We start from the raw sequence: 24,049 nt of genomic DNA, 5'->3' as shown, positions 1-24,049 counted from the left end.
CACAGGATGTCAAGGTTCCCTCATGGGACCTGCCTGTGGTGCTGGAGGTCCTTCATCTCCCCCCCTTTGAGCCTCTGGAGCAGGCAGAGCTAAAGTGGCTTTCAGCAAAGGCTGTTTTTCTTCTGGCAGTGGCGTCAGCGAAGCGTGTGAGTGAGCTTCATGCCATGTCAGTGAGTAGAGGATGTATGCGCTGGAACTCAGATGGCACAGGGGTGGCACTTTGGCCTAACCCGTCATTCTTCCCCCAGAGGCTGGCTCCGGCCCACTTTAATCAGGTCATTGAGCTAGCAGCTTATGACCCCGCTTGCCTACAGCATGAGGAAGCTAGTTCAGCAGAACTGCTCTGCCCGGTGAGGTCCTTGAGACATTATATACAGGCAACTGCTGGCTTTCGCCACTCTGATGGCCTGTTTGTCTGCTATGGTGGCCCTAGAAAAAGGCACGCCCTATCCAAACAGAGACTTTCCAGGTGGATTGTTGAGGTAATCGGGGAGGCATACAGGTCAAAAGGACTGCCTCTGCCTCTCAAAATCAGGGGCCACTCAACCAGGAGTGTCTCCACTTCCTGGGCAGCACTACAGGGGGGGGGCTCTAAATGAGATTTGTGCTGCGGCCGCCCGGGCTTCATCGTGCAACTTTGCCCGTTATTACAGAGTCAATGTCGCTGCTCCCCACGCATTGGCAACAGCGTTTTTTCTGGAACCCTCAGGCCATTCCCGGTAAGGTGGGTACTTATTCCTCGTGACTATGTTGGTAATAGTCATTCAGTGTTAAGCACTGCCTCTGGCGGTCAGTAAGGATGAACTAGAACAAGAGTTACGTATGTTACTACGGTTCTATGAATTCTGGATGACCGCCAGAGTTCTCTGTCACTATGAATCTAGGTGAGAAGATTCTGTAGGGACATCTTTGATGATGACGTGGGCTTATGTAGGCAGGGCTGCCCTACGTCATCCCAGGTCACATGTGACTTTGTTGATATTAAATACTCGACCTGCACATGTGCGAGATGGATAACATCCAGTGTTAAGCACTGCCTCTGGCGGTCATCCAGAATTCATAGAACCTTAGTTACATACGTAACTCTTGTTTTATGTTCTAGTTTGAGTGTGGTTCTGAGGTGATGCACAAAGATGAAGGTGGCTCAGACGTTGGATTGTTTTGGCAGGTATTTAATCCTGAGAATACTAAACCTAATCCACAAGGCAAGACTTGGTTGAAGTTCTTTAAGACGTTTCATCTCATTTTCAAAAGGCTTCTTCGGTTCTAAACTGACTGGTGGACAGAGCTAGAAATATAAGCCTCTGTAGGTCATTAGTATGCTAATCGATGTTGGCATTATAAGCTAGAAATATAAGCCTTTGTAGGTAATTAGTATGCTAAGAGATGTGTAATCAAGAGAGAGTCGTTAACCTTAAGCCTAGAATTACCATGACCTGGATGCCTGAGAACCTTTACAGAGAATCCCCACTGTTTCATTTCTCTGTAACACATCATGGCTCAGACCTGAAGTTATGTCCAGTGTTTCATACAGTTCATTAGACTGCAATGCTCCATTTTTTATCTGTACCTTAAATTACCTCAAACACCTGATGTCACTACATCTGTGTGTCTTTTGCCTCAGACCCAGTGGTGAAGGACAGCGTGGCTTTCTTGTCCTTGAAGATTCCCAGCCTTTAATTTTCTCATGTGGGGAAACCCAGTGTGCGCAGCTGGTCCGTCCAAACCTTCATGATCACAGGATCACAGTGAACCTCTGCATGGGGAGTGATGTTGAGTACTTCCTCAGTGAGTTTGTTGTTTCTCAGCAGACAGTGTTCCTGTCTGTCTGACACCTGCATGCAGAGGAGGTTTTATAGCTTGTGGGCTCTGTGTGCCACACAGCTACATTGACTGCACTTGGAGTGTGCATGAATGTGAGCATGTCTCCATGTGGTGTGGGGTAATGCTCTGGTAGCTTTCAAAGGCCTTCCTTAGCCTCATGGTTTGAGGGCACACCAGACCACAGGTAAGACATCATCAAAATGCATATCTATGAGTTGTTGTGGAATCAGTTAGTTTGGTTTTAGATTAAACACTTTTTGTCTGTGCTTGGTCTACAATGTTTTCCTCCTGATTGGGTACATTTGTCACATATTATATGAGCTGTGAACTAAATGATGACTCTGACTTGAGTTTCTTGATGGCGAGGTGTGGGTTACACCATCACACTGCCTCACAGCTGAGGAAAGAAATGTTACGGTGTGTCCTAAAATTGAACCTCAGATATTCTCAGGCCACATGAAGATATAAGCAAATACTAATGTTGTAACATTTCACTTCAACTATTTTAGTGCAAGAGAAGCTCACCCTCATTCAGAAACATTCTAAAAAGGGAGAACAATCCAAACCAGTGTTCTTACTCACATAAAGGTACTGTTCCTTTCATACTCATTTAATTTCTCTAAAACGTAACTCATGGTGCAACATGCAAACAGAACCCAGTTCATTGATCGAACACACATTCTCCATTTATTCATTATACAATGTCAAAGTATGTGTTGCTGCATTCACTGGCTTCAGGAACCGTCATACATTTTCATTAAATCAATCAATTTTTTATTCATATAGCACCAAGTTATCTGAGGACACTTTACAAACAAGAGCAGGGGTAGACTGTACTCTTTGTTATCCTATTTACAGAGACATAGATGGATCAACATGAGACAGAAACACTTCCTTTAACAAGATGAAACCAGGCATTAATGGAACATACATGCATACACAGCAGTCTAAGTAGAAGCAGAACTGATGACCTGTGCTTCAACATTTTGGAAGTTCTTCACAAACTGTTTGTCACAAGTGATTTTGAATCTGACCTCTTGTTTTCGAACACTGTTTCCCTGATTTATGGACTATATGTGCTATATGCTCAGTCACAGTTATAGCACTGTTTTCACATTTCTGACACACAGGAGATTTATGAATCTTTTAATGATGAACCTGTCCAGGTACATTTCTAACAGGACAGATCATCCAACACTGTCAGCATCGTTCTACTTTAGCTGTTGATGATTCAAACTTTGAACCTGTTTTGTCTTCGTACAGATGAAATTCACAGATGCAATGCGCTCCAAAGCTCGTCTATCCATCACAGGATCGACTAGTGAGAATGGTCGTGTCCCGGTGGCTTACTTACGTCCAGGATTACCCATGAGCCTCAGCATGACTGATCTCTCCTGACCACGCCCGAGCCAGTGCCTTACAGCCAATGGACACACATCCTCCCTTTGTCATCTCGGTGACCAATCACTACTCACCGTGGCTGATCTGCCCTGATTTCCAATCTGAAGTTTAGCCAATCATATCTGTCTGAGGACTCTTGATCTCACTGTTTAACTTCTGGCCTAAAAGACTGGACAGGTGTTGTTTTCCACCACTCGGCTGTCAGTTTAAGACCCGCCCACCTGCCAGGTGAATCACTGACCTTCAACGAGAAACACGGCTGGTCATTTACATTTTATTCATGAAAAACAATCAAGCACAGTGGACAGTTTTCTAAAAACTCACGTCATTGTTTCATAGATTTTTGCCATGGAGGCTCCTCTTGTATAGAACATAAGGACAAAAGTGACTTTACGCAATAACAACATTCATCAGGAATGTGATCAGGAACTGTGGCTGTGAAAGTATGGTAAAATGAGTTTTCCTGAAAAACACACCCATGAAATGATAAAATTATAGTTATTGTGATATCAGAAAATGATAATTATCTTATTGTTACAAATTGTTTTTCTTTTTTAAGCCTGAAAAATCCCTGATTAGTAGAGACTCTACCACGAGGTGCATGGACTGGCACATGTTTACACACACACACACACAATAGACAGGGATGGGTAGAAACAAGTAAAAATGATCATGGGATTAGAGACACCTGAACCACCTGCCAAAAGTATTCAGACACAAATATATTTCTTTTCTATATTTTGTTCGGCTTAATTTGGTTCTCGTGGCTCTCTGTGCTTACAGGTTGTTCAGTATCCTGTTAATAAGCTCTGTAACTTTACTGAGGTATGACTTCTTGTTTCTCACATTCATTAGTAATTGTCTATCAACTTCACATTAAGTTCAGAGTGTCCTTATAGATTCAGTCAGTTTCACTACATCTCATTGTCCAGTGTTGACCACAGCTTCACAGTTTCAGCACAAAGAGTGTTTGTGGCTGAGAAACCGTGTCCAGGTTTGATCCAGGTTTTTGCCCTTGAGACTTTAAGGATTCAATAAGGGAAGTTTAAAAAGAAAGGGTTGGAGATGATCAGTATAAGCTGTGCCTGTGTCGACTTTGTCGTCATCTTGTTCTGCACATTGTGTTGCAGTTATGAAATGCTCCACAGGAAGAGGTGAGGAGACTGGAGAAATAACACTCTGTAATGGATCAAATAAAAACTAAATATAGCTTCATTCTGGGCTGATCAGAAGTCCTCATACTGTGTTTGATGGATCGGTACGGTGGATTTCAGGTTTAGTTCTGTGCAGAACTGTTTTTGCTCATCTAGAAGTCATCTTTAGTCCCATACAGACCGATTCCATCAACATTGCCAAAGTGTCAGTGCTGTGCTCAGATGTCTGAATGAGATTTCAAATTTCACCAAATTCAGTCCTTCAGTTTGTTCATCACTGAGTTCAGCTTCAGTATTTCTGTGGAAACATCACAGCAGCAGAATCTTCAGTCGGCTTACACATTTGATGAGATCTGCTTCAGTGTTGCAGAAGCCTCAGAGAATACTGACAGTGCTCAGCATAATCCACCTTCCTTTTGTGTAGATGTGCACATCAGAAAAATAGACTTGCGAGAGTCAACGTGGACAGCAATATTGACTGAGGTTGAAAGCACATCTTTGACATCACAGGTGCTTCAGGCGGAATGATGACATCTTTAATAACACATCTGTCTTAGTGTTTTTAATGGCTGCTCATTAGAGTTCAGCTTTTGCTTTGTCATTCACAATATGCACCAATATTTATTACCTGGTTCAAAGTGGTGATTTGGTCACAAATAGTTCTGTCCCAGAAAAATTCACACGTCCTGTTTTCTGTCAGGAAGTTTGAGCCTGGAGTTTTATACATCAGTTGTCTTTGTTCCACTGACTTTACATGTGAAGTATTTTCAGGCTGATGGCGTGATGTAACTGTTCACATTTTAACATGTTAATGCTTCTCAGAAACGCATAATTTGGTGGTGCAGTGGTTAGAGCTGTTGCCTTACAGCTAGAAGGTTCCTGGTTTGAAACCCGGTTCAGACGTAGTGGGCCCTTCTGTTTGGAGTCTGCATGTTCTCCCTGTGCATGCGTGGGTTCCCTCCGGGTACTCCGGCTTCCTCTCACAGTCCAAAGACATGCTCATTAGCTTCATTGGTCACTCTAAATTACCCATAGGTGTGAATGTGAGCGTGAAAGGTTTTCTGTCTCTATGTGTCAGCCATGTGATTGACAGGTGACGTGTCCAGGTGTATCTCTGCCTCTTGCCCAATGACAACGGGGAGAGGCTCCAGCCCCCCATGAACAGGATAAAATGTATAGATAATGGACAGATGGGTGTATATGAATAGTTCATACATAATGATCTCTATGCACATGTATCTGTAGTAAAGGAACACAGGTCAGTATAGTAACAAAGGACAACATGGTTGTCCAACCACTAGGTGATTCAACATGACATCACTATGACAAAATCAGGGTAAAATCTTCTCCAGAGCCACAGAGGACTTTAAACAATCATTTCTACACAATAAGGACTACAAAGTTGGAGTGCCCCTTTAAATATAAGATCATATGAGTTTTAAACTTCAGGCCATGTTGGAAATACTGCCCATCCCTGTATATATATCACCACACTAACACAGCAACACAAACACACGTTCCTGTTACACAGTACAACAGTTATACTTGGTATACATTGATACTGTACAATGGTGTATAATATAAGTGAAAACAATACAAGAATATAACATGACATACATTAACACAGTACAACAGCATCACATGATATAAATTCATAGAGTTTAACAGTTAGACATGAATGACATTAATACAGTTATACATGAAATACCCTTTTCCTTATTAAAACTTGTACCCAAACATTTGCACGCACACACGCACAGATTATCGCCAAATGAGTTCTAAAGCCAACGTGATGATGTGCCAAACAGAGCTCTCTCTGCTCAGCCAATGGCAGCTGCTGATAGTGAAACCTGAGCCAATAAGAGCTCTCAGTGTTTGAGGTGGACAAACAACTGTGAGCTAAACCCTTGTTTTAATAAACATACTGCACTGCTGATGAAGACGAGGACGAGGAGGACAAAGAGAGGACTAAACGAACGTTTGCATGTCACTTTGAGTTTTTTCTTTCAGATGAACTTGTCAGCCTGAAGCTTTGTGCCTGGCTGCATTTCAGTGTTTAATAATAATAGTAATAAGAGTAATAGTAACAATATTAATTGCAGTATTAATGTGGTTCTTGTTATGTATAGTGTATGCTTTTAAGAACTCATGTCTGCTATTTTGTTTCACCAGGAAGCTGTTATTTGTGCTGCTAGTTAGAAGCTAGCGGGTTAGCTGAAAGGCTTCTCAGACCATGATAATGACAATAAATGCAGGTAAAGTGAAGCTGAAAATCAAAAGCTTTCTGCCTCCATTTCTTCTAATGGACTATTTTGCAATGACCAGATGTGGTAATTCTCATGGGATGTTATAATTAAGTGTTAAAGAGTTACCACAGAAAATGTCACCACTGAGAGAAATGTGAAAATGATCACTCTTCACGTCTGACTTTACTGCTTTCAACTTCATTTTCTAATAAACTCATCAGTTTTGACCAAAATTTTCTACATTGTTCTTCAAAAGTGTGAGTTATTTATTATCTATTTCAGTTTCTATTAATAAACACACTTATATCAATCTGTCTGCCCTAAACGGTAGTTTCTAAAGACACATAAAGGCCCCTAGGTAGTTATGTCTGAGGATTGTAATGTATCTGAGCTTAAGTTCAACCAGGAAAACTGTTCATACTCCGTAGTGCATGGGCCTGCTATGGGGGGGGGGGCAACTAAGCAACTAAGCCCTGCCACAACGTTTCGAAATACTTTATCCTTCTTCAAGCGTTTGGGCTTAATCAAATTACCTTTATGATGTTTAGGCCTCCCCTATTGGGGATCCAAGTCCAAATGTACATAGTTCCATCCCTGATTGGGGCTCCAATGTACAAATGGACATTGTTCCATCCCAGTTTGGTTTGTTTGTATGTATGTGTCTCTCTTGCTCTTATTGTTTAAAAAACAAACAAACACATTCTGTACTGACATTATTGAATGGAACTGTTGTTAATACAAAAGCAATAAAGAAAGTTAACAAAAAACAAAAATTGTTCCATCCCAGTTTTGGTTAACATGCAAAGATAAATCAACCTAACCATCAATTATTAAACCTGCCTCAAATTAAGGTTAAGGTTAGGGTTAGGGACAGGGGTTAGGGTTAGGGTAGGGGAACTGAGCCTGTCCCTTGGATGGGGTGGGAGGTGCACGGTCCATCCCCCGTGTGGACTCGTAGCCCCGGTCCCATGTGGGTTGACGGAAGCGCTAGCGTTTCTTGCCATAACGCACTTCATTTAATGTAGTCTTTGTTATATATTAATAATGTATTTATTTATTTATTTATTATGTTGTTATGAAATAAAAGAAACTGTATTCATATTGTAGCGTGGTATCAGGATAGGGTTAGGGTTACAATCCCACTCTGCCTGCGGTCACGTGATTGTGTTACCTGTCAGTCTAGTGTAAAGAGAATAAACGCCCCCTCATGAGTAGTTAGCACTACTGCATGAAGTAAATACCATTGGTTACCTGCTGACACTTTTAACGAATTAAACTTGATAACAATAATAGTTAACTTGCTTTTAAGTAAAGTTTGGTTCATTAATTGTTTTATTTAAGCTTTACTTGATTAATTTATCAGCTTAACCTAATGCAACTAGTATAAACAGATAATGACACATTTATGAACTTTTCAGTTTAATACAAACAAAACATTTAAGCCACTTACAACTGTTTTCCACTTTTATTATTTACATAATTTAAGTAAGAATTCAGCTTCATTAAAACAACCCCTTAAAGTATTTACAGGTAGTGAATCACAACGCCCTACCTTAATAGTACTTTATAAACCACATCATCTCGCTTAATCCCTCAATTCAATAATAGCATAATTTGTTTAAACCTACCTAGAATTGAATTAATCAGAGTCAATTACAATTGTAGCTACTAATTAATTTTTACAAGGAGAATTGATTACAATTGCAATTATTAATTGATAAAACAAAATTAATTACAATTCTAGTATTGGTATTTTCCTGAATCAACTGCAAGTTTCAAACCTTTTTAACCCAAATTCTTTTTGTTAAATTAACTGCCCTTAGACACAGGGTCGATTAGATAAACAGCTATTCTCTTTATTCTAAAACACCTTAACTGACACAAACATGGCTGAGCTTCCAGAGAGCCCGTGCCAAGTTCACAACCTTGAGTCACTAGAACAACTGCTAGTAGACATGACCAAAGACATAATCCCAGGTTATGCAGACACAGTAAAAGAGGCACAACTTGAAGTTCTCAACAACAACATTGCAGAACTGACGAGTGAAGCCGAGAGCAAAACCCTTAAAAATAAGGCCCTAACGAAAGCCTTAGGATGTATGGTCCTTAATTTAGTCGCACGATTAAAACTGAGTGACCAAGATTGTGACCAGATGAGAAGCAATTGGAAAACTGAGCAGCAGAATGCACAGGTTAACCAAAAGTTAATCGATTCAGAAATACAGCACGGTGAGGCGAAAGCGCGTGTAACCGACTTAGAAGAACAGTTAATCGACGTAGGAACACAGCGAGATCACGCCGAATTGCGGCTAAGCGACGCAGAAGTACAGCGCGACGACGCAGAAACGCAATTAAAAGACACAAAAGCGTGGTTAAGATACAGAGAAGCACGGTTAGGCGACACAGAAGCGCGAATAGCCAACCTTACAGCCGACCTCGACTCCAAACAGTCGATGCTTCCCGATGACAGTGCTGAACTGAAAAATGAAATTTGTCAATTAAAACAGGCCTTCATCACGAGCGAGCAAACTACCCTGGAAAAAGCGCAAGCACTGCACACAGCAGAAACCACGCTCAAAGAGCTTAAAAAAGAGCTCACTGACTGCCAACGTGCCAACCTCATGCTAAACCAAGCATCAAATGAGATCCAATACCTCACAGACAGAGTTGAGGCTCTCACAAGGGAACGTTCCACTGCGTTGGACAAAATGTACGACCTAAAAACAAATTTAGTCGTAATGGAGGACAAAATGCATCGCCTTCAACTGCATAGCCAGGACCAAGAAGATGAGTTAGCTCACGTCAAACAAGAACTGCAGCGCGCGCGCAGGTTAAGTGAAGACCGTAAAGCTCACTCATTTGAGTCCACTCCTACTAAAAGCCCCAGAGGTAATCTGTTGCAAACAGATACACCTTTGCAGCCTAAAGCATCCCTTGTGTTCGGGCCTGAGCCCACCTTCGGTGCGCAGCGAGCAACCGTCGCACCTCCTTACGCTGCTCCACAGGCAGCAGTGCCATTCTTGAGCCCTGCTCCGCAAGTAGCAGCACCATTCTTAAGCCCTGCTCCGCAAGCAGTAGTGCCATTTTCTTGCGCTGCTCCACAAATAGCAGCGTCATTTCTGAGCCCTGCACCACAAGAAACAGTGCCATTTCCTTGCGCTGCTCCACAAGCAGCAGCGTCATTCCTGAGTCCTACTACGCAAGCAGCAGGCCCATTTCTGAGCCCTGCTCCGCAAGCAGCAGCAGCACTTCTGGACTTTGCTCCACAGACAGCTGTAACTGTTTCAAGTCCTGCTCCGCAAGCAGCAGCTTGTCTCCATCCGGCTCCACAAGCAGCTATTCAAACCCCTGGCCCCCAGCCAGGTATATCCCTAAAGGATTTGGGCAAAGTGGCACGAAACATTCCGAGGTTTGAACCAAAACCTAACGGAACCCATGACACTTTAGCCTACCTAAAGGACATCGACTATCACTTGAGACGATTCCCAAATGCAACGGCGGAGGATGGGATCTGTCTTATCAGGTTGACTTCAAGCCGAGAGGTAAGCAACTTGATAGAGCGGCAAGCAGCCCACGTCCAAGTTGACTTTCAAGCACTGTGCAAAGCCTTGATCCGTGAGTTCGATGATCCTGAAGCAGCCACAGGCTTATTTGCTGCATTAGCGGTTAAACAGGGTAGACTTGAACACCCACAACTTTATTACTGCCGTTTACGCGAAGCGTACTTCGGGGGTAGAAACAAAGTCAACATGGAGGAAGATCACAACTTTAAAACACTGTTTGTGGAAAATCTCCATGCTGCTACCAGCCGCCACTTGGGTGTCATAGCCTGTCCCCGCACATTTAGTAGCTTACAGCTACGTGAGCTGGCTGCTAAAGGCTTCGCCAAACAGAAGCGAACCGCCCCAAAAGACCCAGCGTCCCCAACTGTCTACCACCTTGAGGCCCACAGCCCAACTTTGGACCTTAAAGGAGGCTACAAAAGCCGGACAGGTAATGTGCAAGGGCCGCCAGCCAAAGCACAACGTAGCGACAGTGGTCGCCACTACCACACGCCCAACCAAGTGCAACAGCAAAAGAGCAGGGCGTCCCAAAAACCCCATTCGTGCTTCCGAAAGAAGCCACATGTTGCCAACAACGGCCAAAACTCCCGACACAAGTATCGGGAACCTGCGGCAAGAAAACGCTCCTGTACCAAACCGTCTGAACACACAGACAACAGTCAGGAGTCCCTCCACCTAAAGGGCTTTCAGAAGCCTCGGGCCAAACAGGCCAAAACTGAGACCACCTCCAGAGAGACAAGCTCCTTGGCAGCTGAACTTTCTGCGGTGATCCAACAGTGGTTGGATGGACAGCCCAAAGCAAATCAACCGCTGGGCCCCACAGTCTATAAAGACTCACTTACTGGCCCAAGCAAGGAAGAACCAGATGCGGTCTTTGCTGACAGCGAAACCCCGGTGCCTGATGACACCAGACTTGTGGTCCAGCTGGACTCTAAACAAGCACCAGCCACCACCAACTCTTCCTTCAGTTGTGACACACAGCCTGTCCAACATCTTTTGGGCAACCTCATCAAAAAGGGCACAGCCCGTAAATTCTACTTGGACACGACACTTGAACGAGTGCTGTCCCATGAGGCGCTTATTGACACAGCTGCCGACATCACGGTCATGTCCCACAAGCTGTTCAATAGACTGAAGGCAAAACTAGAACAGTCTGGGCGAACTCTCCGCCTCCATAGTCACACACTTGACGTCAATGCCTTCTCCACGGTCCCCACTGAGGTGACCTCATACACTGGACGATTGGACCAATGAAACTAGTCCATCCAGTCTATGTGTCTCAGATTGACTCGATTCCCTTGCTAATCGGTCAGGACTTGCTAAGCCGCTTTGAACCTGTTATGGACTTCAAGCGACGCAAGATATGGGCGCAGGTGCAACAACCGCTACCTGCCAAGGTGCCAGGTCAGAAGGCAGCCCACTGCTATGCCTTTAACCTGGGTGACTTAGCACCGCAACCGTTGTCAGTCGAACAGACTCCTCAGAATCGTTCCTCAGCTGACTACCGCTCCCACCCACCCGATCGAAGTAACAAACTTCACTGCCGTGCTCACCACACAGCAATCAAACGCCATTCGGCAATCAAACGCCAAACGGAATATGTCATGGGCCTCCCTCAGCATGACTCAGACGACCGCAATTCACCTCAACTCATCAGTCTTTAGAGCCATGGGGGGGTATCGTCGATGTATGCCCATGACACACCTTGTGCAAACTATCTCAGCGTTAAGGTAACATCTGACAGGTTGCAACAGAAGGTTCTGCAGAACCAAACTAACATGCACAAAACCCTTACTCGACGCTAGGAAAACATGCAGAGCCCTCAGTAGGTCTACGTCAGTAGGAAACGACTCGCTTACCACCCACAACTCAAAGATTTGCAGTGACTCAGTCTGACCCGAGTGAGCGCCCCAGACACGCAGAGCTGTTTAAAAGGGGGGGTGCACAATGACTTTTGCCATTAGTCTCCTAGTTTGCATGGAAACAACCACTGCCAATGCATTTCAGCTAAACATAGTTTACAAAATGCATGCGAAATCAAACGATGTGCCTCACGACTTTAGGCCAAAACCTAGATTTATCATGAGAGCTTAAAACAAACTAGGCAGACCATAACCAAATGTCAGTACATGGTCCAGACAGACGCTCACACTCAGATCTCCACCATGTCAGAAAAGAACATGCTCTACGAAGTCGATTCCTCTGCAGAGTAGAGCCTACTGTAGTGTTGTAGAATATCGAGGTAAGTTTTTTTTCTCTTCTCAGTTTTACCCCACATTTAAATTCTTTTTTTTTTAACTTCGCACAATCAGCTTCTTCTAGTCCCAAATAGGTCTTCATTTGGACAAGATAGCAAAGCTAATATCTCTAGATTCCACAAGTTCAAGTTTAGGTATAGAATAAGGGGGGGAGATGCATCAACTCTGTGTACAGGTAAATGCATTGTTATGACCACCTACGTACCTCACCTGGCAACCACCACGCCTTACTTCGCACAGACGATCCAGAAGGTTGCATCAGTGCGAAGGGGGGGACTGTAGCGTGGTATCAGGATAGGCCTGATCCAGGCCTGACCTGGTCCTTTGACCTCAGCAGGAAGAGAGCTGAGCCATTAGCTTTGTTCTGGGGACCAATAAAGTAAAGATTGTGTCCACAGGGGAAACTTTATAACTCTTCGTCTGCAGGACCAACATTCCAAAGACACCAGATGAAGGACGTCACCTGATAAACCATGGGATTACAGTCGGTTAATGTTTGTCTTAGTTGATTAGCTGTGGGGAAATAAGGAACCACCGGCTTTGATCCAGGGACGGTGGATCAACAGACACGATTCACACCCCTCTCTGGGGAGAAGAAAGAGTTTTGGAGCATCCATTTGTTTCCCCCCCCCCTAACACCCCTCTCTCTGCCGGACCTGCAGACAGGCAGGGGAAGGGGGGGGGAGACTGAGACAAAGGGATGTTGATTCAGTGAGGACATCTATTAATGAATGTAACAAAGTTGTGTGTCTGTGAATACATATATGCCCTACAGGTGTATATATATATATAGAGATCCAGGTGTCACATTCACACGGAAATGCATAAAGACTGTGGAAGGTTGCTATGTGTTGATCTGGACGTTCATCATTAACTTGTACTTTTATCCTCAGGAATCTGCCATGTAACCTCATTCTGTGTATTTTCATCCTGTGGTGTTTGGAGTCTATGTGCAGCTGAGAATCCAGAGGTATTACATGTTGGGAGGTTAGATGGATAAGGATAACTACTTTGGGGTAAAAATAAGTAGTTTAATAAGTAGAGAAAGTCTCGGATATGAGGATTGGTCAAACTCACGCCATTGCCCGGACGCCCCCCCGGGGAGGGGAGACCCTTTAAATGAGAGGTGACAACTTCTCTCGTTCTCTTGTTTTCTTCCCTCCTTGTGCTACACCCTGCGTCCCGGCTGCTGACGAGCGCCTCCGCCTCCCCCTTCCTCCGTAACTTCTTCCCTTTCCCCTTTTTAAGTTTTTGCCCGCGAGTAGGCCCAGAACCTGCGTGCACTCTGCCGTGCTGAAGACCTCGCGTGTCCATATTGCTCCAGCATTAGATCTGACTGCTCAAAATACAGACTCTAGTTCTCCCGGTGCTCAAGCCCCGGTGCTCGGACAGAATCTCAGTCCCGAACCCAGAAGACGCATTCAGCCTCCATCCGGCTCAGGCCGCAACGTGGGACTGACCAGCACGTCATCATCCAGAGAGACCGAACCGGCCGTGCGGCGCCGCTCCGAGGGAACCCGGGTACAAGCCCCGGCATCCGGAGCTCCGAACCACTCCAACCTGACGCTCTCCACACGCCTCATCAGCAACGCGGTTGACCCTCCTCACCCTCCGAGTAGGTCTAACTTTGGTTTTACTGTATATTGGGGTTGATGCTTTAGTCACAGATTTGTTAGGAAGGTTAGCATAAGGTTTTGGGCGATATACCTCCTAATATCTCAGCTGCTACACTTCACTCCTTTGAACAGGTTTCAATCCATCTTTCATCATATTCATCCTGTTATTAATCGTTTCACGTTCATCACCATATTTAGTTATCTCATGTATGTTTAGTAGTATTAGTCAATAAATTCTTCATTTATAAAGAACTGATTCAAGTGTCTTTGTGTGTGTGAAGTACTAAGCCTCTGTACACCGCGAAACGAACTCAATTCTAAACTGTAGCAACCTTCAGATTATGAGACTGAATTAAACAATTAGGTAACTAATTATATGTTTTCCCTGTTTTGTCAAAATTGGGTGGTGCCCCGTTAAATACCTATGATAGGTTAAGTCTTTTAATTAACTTTAAAGTTAACTTCTCGTCAATATAGAGTGCAGGCATTCTATGACGAGTTTAATTAATTATTAAATAATTAATCGACCGATTTACGCTACTATATATATATATATATATATATATATATATATCACTGTGCAAAGGAACTTTTTAACATTTAACATTAACATTTGAAAATAAAATAAATTAAAAAAACGAAAAAACATTTATTTATTTATTTTTCTGTTTTATTTGGGGGTTAGGGTTAGGGTAGGGTTAGGGTTAGGGTATCTCGTCTCCCGACGACCTCCCCACGCTGCCCGACGGCAACGCAGCTGTACAGAGGCCGAAGGCAATGCATGGGCCGACGCATCTCACTCAGTGAACCTCCTAGCGGCATGCTCTTGGACCCGGTGGTAAATATGAGAAAAGTGGTGAACTCCTCTGGCTAAAGGAGGGATAGGGGAGAACAGAAGAGTGGTGAGGCTCCTTCATCTTGAAGGAGGGAGAGGGAGAGAAAGTGTTATAGAAACAGATATAGAGAGGGGTACCTCGTCTAAGGTTAGCACCCTCCCCTGCCGGTCTAGGCTTATCTGTTGCCCTACTCACTAACTCCGTGTGAGGGAGAAAGTGAGACAGCGATAGAAGAGTGGAGATGAGAAAGAAGTGAGCGGTTTGGATTCTAGAGGAGGCCCTCTGGGTAAAATGAACACTTCTTGGGCTTCTTGGCTGGTCAGCTGTGAAGTCTTCTGGAGAGTCATGGAGAGTGTGTTCCTTGATCTTTGGGAGGAGTCCGTAGAGATGAAGATGGATGAGTTAGTTTTTCCAGTCCAAGGGTTCGGGTTAGGTATGTTCCTCAGATGGTTAGGGTTAGGAGAGCCCATTGGGATAGGCATTCAACCCAAAATGTTGGACCCGACTGGTTAAGGTTAGGCGTGAGCCTTGAGTGGTTAAGGTTAGGCGTGAATCTTGAATGGTTAGGGTTAGGCGTGAACCTCGACTGGTTAGGTTTGGGAAAGAATTTAATTTCAGTTTTTGTTGTCCACATGGACATAACAAAGGCACAGGCTCACAATTTTTGGGGGGTTTTACGCCCTCCCACTCACCAACAGTCATGATTAAAAGAAAATAAAACGTCGGAGCCCAGGATACCATCGCTGGTAGTCTGGGTCAACTCTCCACGGTTATTCATCACACAAAGTAAAAACATTTCCGTCCTAAAAGAGGATTAAACAAAAAACAGGGTCCCTGGGGGGGGCTGGAAAAAACGAACAACCAAGCTGCGTCAAAAATAAGTGCTTCAAAGTAAGTGCTCAAACGCAATAACATGCAACAAAAAATAAGAAACAAAAACACACAAAACAATATTGAACAGCATTGGTGTGTATCGTCTATCCAACTTTTCTCAGGGTTTCCTATTCCTTTCTTTTTATCCTTTAAGGCTTGTACGTTTTGTTTTATTCAACTTTGTTTGGACCATTGGTTACTTGAGTTTTCAATTTATAATTATACAAAGTTTTTCTGTTTAAGAGGAAAAATAACAATAAAAGTTGGGGCTCAGGATACCATCGCTGGTAGCCTGGGTCAACTCTCCGCGGTCATTTACAGCACAAAAGTCAGAACATTTTCAGTTACAAAAGAGGATTAAACAAAAACAGGGGCCCTGGGGGGGGCGTAAAAAACCGAACACAACCAAGCTGCGTCAAAATAAGTGCTTCCAAATAAGTGCTCTAACGCTAAAAGAACAAAACAAACACACAACAAAATATTAAGCAGCATTGGTGTGTGTCGTCTATTCACCTTTTCCCAGGGCTTCCTATTTTTCTTTTTTTATCCTTTAAAATTTGTACATTTAGTTTATTCGACTTCATTTAGACCGTTGGGTACTTGAGTTTTCAATTTTTTAATCCAACGTCTTTCTGTTACTAGTCTCTGAGCTGTTGACCAAACTGTTCCAGACTCGAGGCCTGCAATCACCAGATTTTCTTTCCCGTGTGTATGAAAATGCACATACAGTTCTATGGTTTTACTTTGTCGATCAATGTAGTATAGATGTTGTTTCAGGCGGAGTTGTAATTGGTTCTTTGTCTGTCCAACATACAGTTTTTTACAAAGATTACACTCAATCACATAAACCAGGTTTGACGACTCCAGTTGGAAAGTTTGCCAAACTGGAGCCCCCGAGTCCGTGTGCCTGTTGTTTATGTACTTTATTGATCGAAAGTGTGCATTTTTTGGTTGTTGTTTTGTTTTCAGAGAGGCATATACCAGTAAATCGCCCAGATTTTTGTTTCGTTTAAAAGCTGATATCACTCGGAATTCTGTCAGAGGTTCTGTAGCATCCTGTAAGGTTTTGAAGTGGGTTTTTGCGATTGAATTTAGTATGACTGAGGCTGAGGAGAAGGTAGTTATCAGGGGGACAATATTTTTGTTTTCGTCCACCCTGTTCTCACTCTCCCGCCTGTCCATAAAAATGCGCTCAACTACAGCTTTAATTAAACGAAGGAAAGTTCTGCTGTAACCTCTTCCTCTAAGAGCTTTGAAGAGTGTACCTGTAGCCAACTGAACATCCTCACGCCTTGTGCATATCCTGTTGAACCTTATGAGCTGTGATTTAATAATCCCTCTGAAGGTGTGCTTAGGATGATAGCTGTTTTTGTGCAACAAAGCGTGGGTGTCAGTCGGCTTAAAGTACACTCTGGCTCCCAGTTTCCATTTCTCTTCGTTGTCTTTCATGATAAAAACTTGTGTGTCCAAAAATTCGATTTGTTCCAGTTGTAAGTTATATTTAACAGTGATCGAATCATGGTGTCCATTCAGAATGCTAATAAAATGTTTAAAATCTGACTCCGAGTGAGACCAAACTCCAAAAATGTCATCCAGATATCGGACGTACAAGGATGGGAGCTTCGGGCATTTGGGAAGGACAGTCTGCTCCCAATCAGCCATATAAATATTGGCATACACTGGGGCAAACTTCTTACCCATAGCCGTCCCGTGTACCTGGAGAAAATGTTTTGAATCAAATTCAAAATCATTTTTCATCAGACTTAATTCCAGGAGCGAGAGAAGGTCCGCGTCCGGTCTGGTTGGATCTGAGTGTTTGACAAAAATCTGTTTTACTGCTTTGAGGCCTAAACGAGTATTTATATTGGTGTAAAGAGAGTCTATATCTACAGAGAAAAGCATTGCTCCAGGCAGCATATGTATTGTTTTGATTTTGCTCACAAATTCATATGTATCTTTTACATAGCTCGGGTGTTTTTGGGACAAGGGATTCAAAAAATAGTCAATGTACTCAGCCACTCTATACGACTCACTCCCACAATCGGACACAATCGGTCGACCTGAGGGAACCTCGTGTGGGACCGTCCAAGTACTTGGATCCTTGTGGATCTTGGGGAGGAGATAAAATTTACGGGGCCGAGGAGGATCCGGACCAAACAAATGTTTCTGTTTGGCTGAGATGCACTTTTTTTCATACATTCCAGCCACTATCTTTCGGATCTCCTTTTTTGTCTCCGTTTGTAATGAGTGTGTCAGAGGCCTATAGTGTGAAGCGTTGTTTAGCTGTCTATAGGCCTCTATGAGATACTGTGCTCTATCTAAAATGACTATTTTTGAACCCTTGTTCCTCCCAGGGCTCCGAACATCCAGAGGAGGAGACCGCAGGTGCACGGTCGGCTCCACATCCCCACCCTCCCCGGTCCCCCCCGAGGTCAAAGAGGGCCAAGACCCACTGTCCCCCCCCATATGTACCTCCACCTGTGCAGTCTTCCGGCCGCCAACTCCACCCCCCAATTCCGCTCCCCCGGCCACCAATTCCGTTCCCCCAGCCACCAATTCCATCCCCTCAGCCACCACTCCCGCCCAGAACCGTCTCACCGGTTCCAGCCGCAGGCCGGGGTTCGGGTTAGGGCCCGGGGCAGGAGAAAGGTTAGGTTTAGGGGCAGGAGGAGGGTTAGGTTTAGGGGAGGGGGTTCAGGTTAGGGGAGGGGACAGGGTGAGGGTGAGGGTTCGGGTTAGGGGAAGGGACAGGGTGGGGGTTCGGGTTAGAGGAAGAGACCGGGACAGGACTGAGAAACCGGCTGGGTAGGGCAGCCGAAGCAGGACGGGGCCGGCCGGCACGGCGCGGCCCAGACCTGGCGTCGAGTGGCGAGAGACTGCCCCAATCAGCCCCGTCCCCCAACTCAGGCCAGTCAGTGTCCCCACCGGCGGGATCCGGAAACGGTTCAGTCCTCGTCTCCAAACCAACAGTTGTCTCCCTCGCCAACGATGTTAAACTTGCAATGGAGGATGAGGTGAGACGATGTTTATATCTCACCCTTCCATAGGCAATTGCCTTCTCCAATGCTAGTTGATTAAACGGAGGGAGATCTTGGATGTTGTGCGCAATGACCCCATCATAATGTTGTTTAAGAATGGCCATGTTTGCCTGCATCCAACGGTTGGTATTTTGTTTTACTCGTTCACGAGTTTCTTCATTTGGAGACGAGGGCTTGATAAAGGAAGTCAATTTATTGACCTGCCTCACCATTCCAACGGGACATTCCCCAGTCAACTGGTGTTTTTCTAAAATTTCAGCATGGTGGACAGCTTGCAATAGTTTAAAATATCGTTTTTCCAGTTTGTTGTCTGGTACTTGGCCCCCGAGAGGCATTCTAGTGTCTTGGTCCTGGGCGACACTCTGCCCTTTATGTCGTCTAGGCCGTCTAAAAGGCATGACTTAAGGTTTGGAAACAGTTCTAATGGATGAAACAAAAAAAAGGAAAAAACAAGGGAAAAAGGAAGAAAACAAAAAATACACAATGGGGGAGGGTAAAACAAACTGCTTGAGATACTGATATTTTCCTGTTAATCCTTCAGTTTTGCTTTTATATTATCATTTTGGAAGCAATTTTTAATAGAGATTTTTAGCCCAATTTTTAGACCTCTAGTTTTAGTAAAGGTTTTAAATGGTGTTTTTAAACCAATTTCAAACCTCTAGTTTTAGTAAAGGTTTTAAATGGTGTTTTTAAACCAATTTCAAACCTCTGGTTTTTAATAAAGGTCTTAAATGGTGATTTTAAACCAATTTCAAACCTCTAGTTTTTAGTAAAGGCTTTAAATGGTGTTTTTAAACCAATTTCAAACCTCTGGTTTTTAGTAAAGGTTTTAAATGGTGTTTTTTAAAACCAATTTTAAACCTCTAGTTTTTTAGTAAAGGTTTTAAATGGTGTTTTTAAACCACTTTTAAACCTCCAGTTTTTAGTAAAGGTTTTAAATGGTGTTTTTAAAACACTTTTAAACCTCCAGTTTTTAGTAAAGGTTTTAAATGGTGTTTTTAAACCACTTTTAAACCTCCAGTTTTTAGTAAAGGTTTTAAATGGTATTCTTAAAAAGCTTCCAACAAATTTTTTCAAAATGGCAGACCCTGCATCTTTATTTTAATGATTTTCAAAGGCCGGGGGCTCAAACGTTCACCAACACTCTAGGAACAAACACACTTTCAAAAAACACACGTTGTGCGTAGCATGCAGCCCAAACTAGAGAGGGGATTAAATGCACTACAAATTTAGTTTTCACACCCACAGCAAAAGGCAGTGATATCACTGTCGTTAAAGGGAGCGTTGGTCAATGGTTTGAGACCTCAGTCCTTTTTTGTCAATGGACAATTTTAAAGTGCAATGGAGTGCCAAAGAAAAATTTAAAAGCAAAAGTCCTTGTAGGAGAAGGATTAAAAAAGTTTTAACTAAAAAGGATTCATGTCCTGTTTGTTAAAAGAATCAGTAAAAGCACAAAGTCTCAAAAGCAATTTGAGTCTTCCTAACGTTTCGCCACTCTTGTGGCTTCATCAGAGGAATACAAAGGGGAGACTGACAAAACAACATATATATAGGAAGGAAAAGAGGACACCTGATTGTATCAGGTGGCTGGAAAGGGGGTGTGGTCTGTCTTCCCACACATGTTTGTAATCTGGTTCAATCAAGTCTGGTAATTAGGCTCAGTTTGGTATAAAAGGTCCTCTCAACAGAGCTTCTGATGGCTGGTTGGGTTTCAGACGAGAGGGGAAACAATTCTTGTGGCACAGGCAGGTTAGGTTTGGGAAAGAATTTAATTTCAGTTTTTGTTGTCCACATGGACATAACAAAGGCACAGGCTCACAATTTTTGGGGGTTTTACGCCCTCCCACTCACAAACAGTCATGATTAAAATAAAATAAAACGTCGGAGCCCAGGATACCATCGCTGGTAGTCTGGGTCAACTCTCCACGGTCATTCATCACACAAAGTAAAAACATTTCCGTCCTAAAAGAGGATAAAACAAAAAACAGGGTCCCTGGGGGGGGCTGGAAAAAACGAACAACCAAGCTGTGTCAAAAATAAGTGCTCAAACGCAATAACATGCAACAAAAAACAAGAAACAAAAACACACAAAACAATATTGACCAGCATTGGTGTGTATCGTCTATCCAAAGTCAGAACATTTTCAGTTACAAAAGAGGATTAAACAAAAACAGGGGCCCTGGGGGGGGCGCGAAAAACCAAACACAACCAAGCTGCGTCAAAATAAGTGCTTCCAAATAAGTGCTCTAACGCTAAAAGAACAAAACAAACACACAACAAAATATTAAGCAGCATTGGTGTGTGTCGTCTATTCACCTTTTCCCAGGGCTTCCTATTTTTCTTTTTTTATCCTTTAAAATTTGTACATTTAGTTTATTCGACTTCATTTAGACTGTTGGGTACTTGAGTTTTCAATTTTTTAATCCAACTTTTTTTTAATACAACGTTTTTCTGTTACTAGTCTCTGAGCTGTTGACCAAAAGTTGGACACAAAAATAATCAAGCTTGTAGGAACGCTTCTTTAAAGTCAGACTTAGTGCGGGTTAGAAAAACTCTCCTCCTTCTGCAGATGAAGATAGCCTACTGTCGAACACCAGACCAGTTGCCCTTTGACCCTTTGGCTTTTGCGAACATGCCTTTGAGTCCATGTGCTTTTGGCAGTTCTGGATTGACAACAAGTCATAATATGATAAAGTTTGAAGAATGTTGCGTAACATTGGAGAAATATATGATTAATGATAAATATCCATGGTACTTAGATTTCCACGTCACTCAACCAGGACCCACTGTGTGAAATAAATGTGACACAGTTGGATTCAGGAGAGGAGGAGAGAGGTCGCCCTGATCACAGGATCACGCCCTGGTCGCATTTTCATTTCATTCAACCTCAAACCTCCAGGTCTGTACGACTGAATGTGAATCACTTTAATGCTATGTGCTCCACAACAATCCCATCTCAGCAATATGAAAGGCCTGACAGCCAAACATGTGCTTTTTGAAGAAAACTGAAGAAAACACAACATCATGGAAATGACAAAGTGCCGCTCACGGTGGGGACCGGAGGACATTGTTGTCCTTCATGTGTGAAGTGTAAACAACACTCTGTGTGACACAGGACGCAAGGCACCGCCCCGGGTGAAATACTCCTTTCTAACTCCAGAGGGACCACGGACTGCTTCAGGGATCATGACATCACGTCTGAGCTTCAGGGATCATGACATCACATCTGAGCTTCAGGGATCATAACATCACGTCTGAGCTTCAGGGATCATAACATCACGTCTGAGCTTCAGGGATCATAACATCATAACATCACGTCTGCGCTTCAGGGATCATAACATCATAACATCACGTCTGCGCTTCAGGGATCATAACATCACGTCTGAGCTTCAGGGATCATAACATCATAACATCACGTCTGAGCTTCAGGGATCATATCATCACGTCTGAGCTTCAGGGATCATAACATCATGTCTGAGCTTCAGGGATCATGACATCATAACATCACATCTGAGCTTCAGGGATCACAACATCACGTCTGAGCTTCAGGGATCATGACATCATAACATCACGTCTGAGCTTCAGGGATCATAACATCATTGCTGAGCTTCAGGGATCATAACATCACATCTGAGCTTCAGGGATCATAACATCACGTCTGAGCTTCAGGGATCATATCATAACATCACGTCTGAGCTTCAGGGATCACAACATCACGTCTGAGCTTCAGGGATCATAACATCATAACATCACGTCTGAGCTTCAGGGATCATAAGATCATAACGTCACGTCTGAGCTCGCTGACTGTGTTCCCTCCTGTCTGGATCGTAGCTTGTGTCGTATTAATTCTCAGATGAACGTCGCTTTGATACATTGTGACATTGTGGCAGAGTTCATACTTATTGAAGTCATAGACCGTATTGTTTTGAAGCCTGTGTTTCTTATTTTGGTCACCATCTTGTTTTTTTTAACCAGAAGTGACCATATTTGCTCAATGGGAGCATCAGTGACTAAATGAACATCATGCTGTGTTGAAGAAGAAACAAGAGACTGAGACCATAAAGTCATTAGGAACATGTTTACTGAGGGAATAACTCAGGAGAGGAGGAGGTGCATGTTCTCATAGACTTCTATAGGATCACACTTCCTCTCAGCTTGGTATAGTTAAAGTAAAAGTACACATATGAATGATGTATTTTCCCATGTGTCCACCAGAGGGCGGCATCTCACTAAACAACAGCTTCATCCTAAACTGTGAGCAGACGTGTTGCTTGTCTTTCATGGATCAAATATGAAACACGAGGCTTTGAACTCTTTTATTTTTCAGAGTCAAATGTCTGAGCGTGTTTTGGGAAAGTCTCCGTCTTACCTTCAGCCCGTATCTCTGAGTCCACTGACTCACAGTCTCACAGGAGGAGTTCTAAATCATAAACAGAAACCCGTCAGGACACGACTCAGACGTCTCTGTTCCAGGTGTTTGTGACCTCCACCACATTGAACAGGAGAGGTCAGAGGTCACACAGTAACCATTGAGGTTCATCATACCAGAGAACGTCTCTCTCACTCTCTGCTGAGCATGTGATTGCCAGCAGGCCCATACCCTACAGCAGTGACCTTTGACCTCCAAACTGTGATCATCACCCTCCTGACTGAGTGCTGTGGGTCCTCCTGTGCAGCGTACCCAAACTGAGCTGACTGAGTGTGGGGGTGATTCACAGGAAGTGATGGGACTGCACTGTGCACGGCCAGCTGATGTGTGGGAGGTAAAGAATGGGACAGTGAAGTTGACCTTTGACCTTTATGGTGTCATATGAAGTACAAAAATGAATGATTAATGATGGTTAACGATCAGCGGCACATCAAGTTCTCCTGCTCTCTGTATCCATGATGAGAGTACGGACACACTGATCTCCGGTGATGTTGTGAACTTTCACATCAGTCCGATCTGCTGCAGCGTCCAATCACTAACTGATATCTAATAAGGGGGCGTGTCGGCCAGTAAAAGACTTCCGTGGAGGCTGCTCTCGTGTATCCTTGATATCGCTCCTCCTTCCTCCTCCTCCTCATTATGGCGGGTCCAGAACTACTTCCGGTTCAAGCCTGGGAATATCCAATAAGAGACTTGGGATGTACCCAGGGTTTACATTGCATGACACTCGCCTTGCCACGATGTGTTTATGTAGAGTTATGTCTCAAGCGCGGCCTCTCTCAGCGACAGCAGATGTACTCGATCGAGAGAC

General features: G+C 43.7%; 1 protein-coding gene across 3 annotated transcripts in view; it reads left to right on the top strand.

The window, feature by feature from the left end:
- Positions 1-3,683, top strand: part of LOC138604883 (glutamate receptor 2-like) — a 78,635-nt gene extending 74,952 nt beyond the window's left edge. For 2 of the 3 annotated variants that reach the window (XM_069676918.1, XM_069676916.1), the window contains exon 19: positions 3,088-3,683. In XM_069676918.1, coding sequence (XP_069533019.1) covers positions 3,088-3,222 — 135 coding nt within the window. In that variant the 3' untranslated portion in view covers positions 3,223-3,683. The remainder of the gene's footprint in view (positions 1-3,087) is intronic. The other variant, XM_069676915.1, reaches the window with a different exon arrangement.
- Positions 3,684-24,049: the final 20,366 nt, after the last annotated feature.

The sequence above is a fragment of the Semicossyphus pulcher genome, unplaced genomic scaffold (genome assembly GCF_022749685.1).
Source record: "Semicossyphus pulcher isolate SPU_LCO1_2020_fin unplaced genomic scaffold, fSemPul1.0.p SCAF_27, whole genome shotgun sequence".
Taxonomy (NCBI): Eukaryota; Metazoa; Chordata; class Actinopteri; order Labriformes; family Labridae; genus Semicossyphus; species Semicossyphus pulcher.
The sequence above is the reverse complement of the archived record's forward strand: the minus strand, read 5'-3'. Positions and strand labels throughout refer to the sequence as shown.